The 7,533-nt window shown below is 43.5% G+C and overlaps 2 protein-coding genes across 2 annotated transcripts; both read right to left on the reverse strand.

The window, feature by feature from the left end:
• Positions 1-360: 360 nt before the first annotated feature.
• On the reverse strand, positions 361-1,275 carry LOC123484725. The gene is made up of 2 exons (XM_045215315.1): positions 1,258-1,275; positions 361-1,094 (listed from the first exon to the last, which is right to left on the reverse strand). The coding sequence occupies exons 1-2, from the start codon at positions 1,268-1,270 to the stop codon at positions 361-363; spliced, it is 747 nt and encodes a 248-aa protein (XP_045071250.1). The 5' UTR covers positions 1,271-1,275.
• Positions 1,276-4,789: 3,514 nt separating this feature from the next.
• On the reverse strand, positions 4,790-6,423 carry LOC121556680. Its single transcript, XM_045215316.1, has 2 exons — positions 6,389-6,423; positions 4,790-5,659 (listed from the first exon to the last, which is right to left on the reverse strand). Exon 2 carries the CDS (start codon positions 5,549-5,551, stop codon positions 4,790-4,792), a length of 762 nt encoding a protein of 253 aa, XP_045071251.1. The 5' UTR covers positions 5,552-5,659; positions 6,389-6,423.
• Between the last annotated feature and the right edge of the window lie 1,110 nt (positions 6,424-7,533).

The raw sequence follows: 7,533 nt of genomic DNA on the forward strand, positions 1-7,533 counted from the left end.
TTCCTGTGTGTATCAAGAATGGTCCACCACCCAAAGGACATCCAGCCAACTTGACACAACTGTGAGCAGCATTGGAGTCACCTCCAATACATTCAAGATCTTGTAGAGTCAATGCCCCGACGAATTGAGGCTTTTCTGAGGGCAAAAGGGGGTGCCACTCAACATTAGGAAGGTGTTCCTAATGTTTTGTACACTCAGTGTACATGGGTAGTGTGCATTTTCTGCTGGAGTATCCTGAGGTAGCTTCTCTATGAGAACCTCTTCCGGCGTACAGGCGAACAACCTCTCTCCCGTGTGCATCTTCAGGTGCATTCTTCAATTGGTGCTGGTGGGAGAACCTCTTCTCACACTGGCGCCTCTTCAGCTTGGACGAGTGGGAGAAATTGGCCCGGCACACGTGACAGCCGAATTCTTTCTCCCCCGGTGCATCCTCTGGTGGATCTCCACCTGTTCGGGGAAACTGAAGGCTTTCCCACAGAACGAACACAGGAAGCGCTTCTCTTTGCCACCGGATCTACTGATAGAATTACTACTACTGTCATTTGTCAATGGGCTTGTGTTGCCATTTAGTGTTGAGGCACTGGCATTGTCTGAGGTCTGGTTTAACATTAGGAGAGTGTGAGGAGGACGAAGGCCAGGGAGTGTCTGTGATGTTGCAGGCTCCATGTTCCAGTTGATAGATCCTATAGAAGGCATGCTGAAGGCAGCACCTGTTAGGGGGTTAACCTGAGGCGCCATCAGTCTCTCTGAATCACAACTATAGGAGCAGGACGGACTACCGCTAGCTGCGTCTGTTCTCTCCCACCGCATTCGAAACAGGCCTCTACGCCTCGCCCTGGTCTCAGCCAGCCTGTTGTCATGGAGACTAAGTTCGGTTCTTGTTATGTAGAACACTGTCTGTTTCTGGTTGTGGGTAACAGTGTTGTTCCCCAGCCCAGAGTTAAGGGCGCTGTCCCATCCACTGACCTCCTCTATGTCGCCTCTGGTCCTGGCCTGCTCAGTGATGATGTCCCCTGAGCCCTTGGCTGCACCCGTCTGTGTCTGGGAATCCAAGATGGCCACCCAGTCTCCTCTGTTAGCCTCCAGCCAACCACCTGCAGGAAGAGGTTACAAAATAGACTTTACAAACATGGCAGAGGTAACTCTAGATATGGATATTTTTTGTCAATTACCTGGTCAAGTTCATACATTATAATGTGTGTTTTTGTATATTAACATACAGTAAATTGCTGTATGTTATATGTATGTCTCCCTTACCTTGCTCCCCCATATTTAGTCCACTCAGCAGATCAATGCTCTCTGGTCCGTCTTCTATCGTCTCCTCTTTGACCAGCAGCAGATCAGGCTTCCCATCCTCCATGTCTACTGACTGTAAGAGAGAGTGAGAGGATCAAGAAATCTGATCTGGAGCACCTGCTATGGAGCATCTTCTAATTGGGCAAAGAGGGATTGCTATGAGTACTATGCAAACATGTTAGTTGATTTGATTACTTGACACTCTTTAATTATTTGATCATTCAAAGGCATGGTCTCACACTTAAGACAAAATTAATCAAGACCTGGCCCCGTATCCACAAAGAGTCTCAGAGTAGAAGTGCTGATTGAGGATCAGGTCCCCACCTGTCTATATAGTCACTTGTCCCTACAAAACTGATCCTAGATCAGCACTCCTACCTGAGAGGCTTTGTGGATCCGGGCCCGACCGAATACCATTCAGACAGTAGTTCACAGTGGGCTCACCTCAGTGAGACTGTGTGTGGTCCTGTGCTGCTCAGCTGGTTCCTCTGTGGGTTCAGGAGGAGGTGTAGTCTGGTTGTCCTCCATGACCATGGTGGTCCCCTCAGGGTTCCCCAGACCCTCCTCACACCCCTCCACCTTCACCACACCAGCAGCACCTCTGGACCCTCCTCCTGGAAGAGACAGGTGATACAGACATACACTCCCTCAGGTACGTACACACACAGACAATAAACACACTTTCAACATGGAGTGTTTACCCATCCCCACTACATGAGTCCTATACTGTAGTTACAGAATGACTTCATTGTTGTTAAACCCATCATGGTGGACATACATATGATGTTGTGGGTAAAAATAAGTCAGCTATGATAAGTCAAAAGTCATCATCAGACGAACCTGACTAAACTATTTTTACATGTACAGTAGGTGTTTGCAGTGTATGTATGTGTCAGTATATTTATTAAGTGTATATTGGTTATAACGCACTGTCATTTTTATGCAGAATAGGGTGAGATCAGATGTGATGTATACTAATAATAATAATAATAATAAATATAGCTGCGAGCAGCAATGAACAGGGTTCACAGGATGACAGATAGGACACCAGATCACTTGGATAAAAAAGCAAGCACTCTATCATGTAGGAACTATCTTCCTTTATGTGCAATCAGTGAAAGCATTACCATGTTTATCTCTCAATACCACAAGGATGACGCAAGTGAAGTTTAGTCTAGTGCTGTAAATTGGTTATCTTTGAATGCAGTGGTGGTTAATAGTTTCCTTGTTTTTTTGAGATATCAATACCAAGTTCCGTGTGGTTCATCTTAGGGATGTCCATGATAGCAATGACAAGTCAAGTTGATAGGCCACTGTGGAGTGGATTTACAGTGGTTTAAATGGACACGTAAAATCTACCAATACCTTAGCTTTTCTCAAACTAAGTTAAGACATATACCATGGGCCTATATTCTGAATTTGGTGTCATTTGGACCTATGGTTCATGAGAAGAAGATAAAGCATTTTTTTGTGTGTTTATATTTTACCATGTTAGCATATGTGCCAATATGCATATACTGGTATAGTGTGGCCATCTTTGAATGTATCAATGTTATTTTCTCAAACTCTTTAGGGACCAAAGATCAAATTTGGAGTGAATCTGACTTTTAGTCCATGATAAGTACATTTTTTATGATTATTTTAAAGCTGCAATATGTAACTTTTTGGGCGACCATCCAAATTCACATAGAAATGTGAGTTATAGATCTGTCATTCTCATTGAAAGCAGGTCTAAGAAGTGGTAGATCTGTTCTATATGCGGTACTTCTATGCTTGCCGTTCATAAGTTTAGTTTTTGGGTAATTTACTTTTGGTTTTGTACAACAGCTTCAAACAGCTGAAATACAATATTTTTGGTTATTGAAAAGATGGTACAATGATTCTCTACATTGCTTGTTTTGTCACAAACTGAAATTAGGCAAACTATTAGAATTTTAGCAGCCAGGAAATGCCGGTGCGACCCTCTGCATATTGCACCTTTACACATTTTTTATTTATCAATAACTCAGCCATCTCTTAACCAATCCCTTAGTTTTCCTTTAACTTAGTTTCATAAAAGCTATCTTACGTATTTGTTTCATTAGTCCATGGTTGATATAGTTCCAAAATGTTTTGCATGTCAACAATCAAGTTTTCAAGATGTAACTTTCAAAATACAGAAAAACAGCTGGTATGACGAGCTGGTATGACGCCTCCTTTAAGAGATGTACAATGGACCTACATAACGAATTCGGTGTAATTTGGATTTATGGTTCATTAGAACACTTTTTTCAAGGTTTTCGAACATTTCCAAGATGGAGGAAAATCTATCAAGGCAGACTTTATGGGTCCAAATTTGTTCAGCATGAGGATTTTTAAATAATCGTTTTTATTTAACTAGGCAAGTCAATTGGGAACAAATTATTATTTACAATGACGGCCTACCAAGAGGGCAAAAGGCATCCTGTGGGGATGGGGTCTGGGATTAAAGACACCTACATACAAAGTTTCTAGGTCAAATGGGGTGATGGATATGAGGGTTTAAGTGAGACTGCTTATAACAGCTCCACCTATAAGCCAATCGGTGCCATTCTTTTTGACCAAGTTATTCATGGCCACTAGTTTCTGTGTGCCAAATTAGAAAAATTGGTAACTATCTATGCTTGAGTTATTTGACCATGTCAAGAAAATTAAAAAAAATTACTTTGCCGTGAACCCCCAATAATTTATTAAACATTTATAGCGCATTTCATTAGACAGAATATGTATACTAAAGAGAGACTCAATGAGAAAAAAAGTATTAGAATGAAAAGTACCATTTTGCATTTATTAAACAAACAAGTTTTAAATACACCATATGAAAACCACACATACACGTCTCAACTACAAATCTGCATGATCAGATGCATTCATATTCTCATTAAAAGCGTTTTGGGGAAAAAATTAGGGAGTTCTTGTAATGAAATAGGCATTTGAACATCATATAGCCTACAGTACAAACACAATATGTAACAGACTTTTTAGGCTTATATTTGCTTTATATACCACACAATAAATGGATGCAATATTCTACCCAGGAATATTCAACGCTGAAATCTGTTACTCTTGTTATTCCAAATGCATCTGGGGATGCTTTCTGCTGACAACAATAAAAATGTATCTTTGTCTTTAATGCAGGCTTTGATCTAAAAGTGAGAAGCTATCGAGTGGAATGGTTTTTCTGCTGGTGTATCCTGAGGTAGCTCCTCTCTGAGAACCTCTTCCCGCAGTGTATACAGGCAAACGGCCTCTCTCCCGTGTGGACCTTCAGGTGCATCTTAAGATGGTCCAGGCGGGAGAACCTCTTCTCACACTGGGGGCAGTTGTAGGGTTTCTCCCTGTGTGGACCCTCTGGTGCCTCTTTAGGGTGCCAGCCTCAGTGAAGCGCATGTGACAATGGGTACAGCTGTAGGGTTTCTCCCTGTGTGGACCCTCTGGTGGATCTCCACCTTCTGGGGGGCAGCTGAAGCCTTTGTTACAGAACATGCAGAGGAACCGTTTCTCTTACTACCGCCTGATGTGGCCCTCTCCTGAGCCGGGCTCTAGCCCTGTTGTTTGAGTTCAATACCTGATCGAAAAGGACGTGGCCGTGAGAATCGGAAGGCCCGATTGACGTGGGCACTGGGTCGTGATCCCTGAGTGCGTGTAAAGGGGAGTGGGTCGCGACATTTGGCTTTGTCTCCAAGCTTTCCCTGTAATCTAAGAAATCTCTGCCCTGTGAGTGTCTGTCTCCTAGGTGACTATCTGCATTCCATGTGGGAGGAGCGTCACCCTCCACTTTCACCTCATCTACAACCAGACCCTCCCCTTTCTTATCTAGGCACCCTTCAGAGTATACACTACTACTGTACCGGTTCCAGTCCCCTCTAGACAGATCAGTCTGTGTCTCTAAACCCATGAGCATGTTGCCATTGTCCATCTCTGTAGTGTAAGAACAAGACGGATCATTGCCAGTCTCTAACAGGTGACCTGAGTTCGGATGGGAATGAACCGTCCTTGAGCTCTGGTTACCATAAAGTAAATACTCTGAGACAGGAGCAGGAGGACAGCCCAGTCTCCCCAGCCCCAGTGTCTCTGCGTCTGATCTGTGGTCAGATCCTGTGTGTAAGAATCTGTGTGTTACAGTTAAAGTCTCTGTGTCGGTCTCTGACTTGAGTGCGGCGTTCTGCGTTCCACTGACCTCCGTGGTTCTGCCTCGGGTCTTGGGCTGTGCTGGGGTGGTGGTGGGGTCCTCCATGGCTACAGGGGGTGCTCCAGTCTGTATGCCTCTGCTGTGCTGTGGGTCCTCCTCTCCTTCAGACCTCTCCTGCTTGACCCCAGGACCTGCAGCTTCTGCATCTGCAGGCTGACACAAGAGAGGAGGTTATTACTGGTACATTAGTTAAATTGGATAACAATGTTGTAGGGAAGTCTCACAAGCTCCCTTATGGCAGATAAATAAGGATGTACAGTGCATTGTTATCCATTCGTACTATCGCATTGCTGTCCCTCTCCCCTTCATAGCCAACTTTCCTTGTCAATTCATTATCTTATAGCCTACTTTCCGAAAGCCTAAGGTAGGCCTATGTTTTTTAATACGCTTTAATAAAAGGAGAAATATTTGCTTGTGTCTGACATACGCTGGTGGCTTTGATTGGCGGGTCCTTTACAGGGGTGTGTGTGTTCACTGATTGTCTTTATAGGCCCATATGTCCATCAGAAAGTTTCCTAATGTAGCCTGTCTGGACTCCATTTATTTAATAAGAATCAAACGCAACTGTAATGATTTAATCTGTAAAAGGCTTATTTTCAGTAGCTTAGGCTACATCGTCTCTCTTTACGGCGCCCTATCTTTGAAGGACATATGCCAATGCCACTGCCATCGAAGACCGACCGCAGCAGCAGGGCTTGTGACGTTATGCGAATATTTTGGGAAAACTAGACTAATATTAGAGGTAATAACTTGAATTTAATGAAATGCTACTGATAATAACAAAGTGTAATGGTAATACCCCTCCGAATGCTTATGTTGGTGACCGGTACAATGGCTGGCAAATTACGTAACCTCAAATTCCAAGACCATCACAGCCCCTACCTCTATCACGATAACGTGCTGGGTTGAGGTTCCACTCCCCTCATCAACAGTGATTGGTTGGTCATCTCTCCATGTATTGTGTCCCGCTGGCTTCACAAAGCTCCTGTGGCCTCCAGTGAGATGTCCTTCACCTGAGAGAGTGATTGGGGGAAAAGAGGTGGTTAGGTTAGCTACTGTCAATGCTCAACGCTATATTCTACACTATTGACAGTTTTGACACTGTCTAGAATTGGCAAGGATGTAAGGTAACACTTATCATAACTCTTGATATACTATTTATAGTTCGATGATTACATGCATCATATGTTTTCATTGGGTAAATAATAGTAAATGCAGTAAATCAATAATCTGGTTGGAATATGATATTGTGTCTTGCGCAAGATAGCTAAGTAATCAGGGGACTTACTGCATACTATCCAAAAACGGAACAAGACCCAATTCTGGGTAACACATCTTAACACATGTGTAGAAGGGAACGGGGCGACGGGTAATGAACAATATATGAACGGCGAAAGGCCGCGCAGACTCCAACAAAATGTACCTCTTGCCGTTCCTCTGTATCGGTCGATGATCTTGACACTACTTGGACGACTGGCGAGGACGCGCTCTCGCATTGTCCTCTCTGCGCGCTCCCGTGCCATCTTCAGTTCCAGTAGTTGTAGTTTCTCCGCAATGCCCTGTTTTCTTTCTGGCTTTGAGTTATTTCCAAACGGAACACTGCATAGTCGTCGCCCACGAGTTTACAGATATCTGCCACGGCTGCATCTCGATAGCACCTCAATGATGGAGGCTATTTGAGTGTGAAAACCCATACAGTTAGCCATTGTTAGCAGCTAGCTAGCGTTACCTAGATAACATATATCAACCAAGTCCCGTCTACAACGCAAATTAAAGACTTCCCGGGGTAAGTATGTGATGCTGTGCAATTAAACGAGTCATATTTTGAGTTCCAGCGTGTTGATAAACGTCTAAATAACAACAATAAAAACGCTAACTTGGAAATTGTTCTTGGTTACTGTTCATTTCCTTTTACACTGAAGAGTAAGGATGTTATTCTTCTTCTATGGTATTATGGCGGTCCGCAAATAAATATTAGAGGTGCGTGCATTCGAGATACTTGGAGTATTCCGCCAACCGACCGTACG

Source organism: Coregonus clupeaformis, unplaced genomic scaffold, assembly GCF_020615455.1.
Source record: "Coregonus clupeaformis isolate EN_2021a unplaced genomic scaffold, ASM2061545v1 scaf0421, whole genome shotgun sequence".
NCBI lineage: Eukaryota > Metazoa > Chordata > Actinopteri > Salmoniformes > Salmonidae > Coregonus > Coregonus clupeaformis.

What these genes read in the sequence shown, in the direction of transcription:
- LOC121556680 (XM_045215316.1), bottom strand. Translation starts at nt 5,551, where the DNA reads ATGGAGGACCCCACCACCACCCCAGCACAGCCCAAGACCCGAGGCAGA.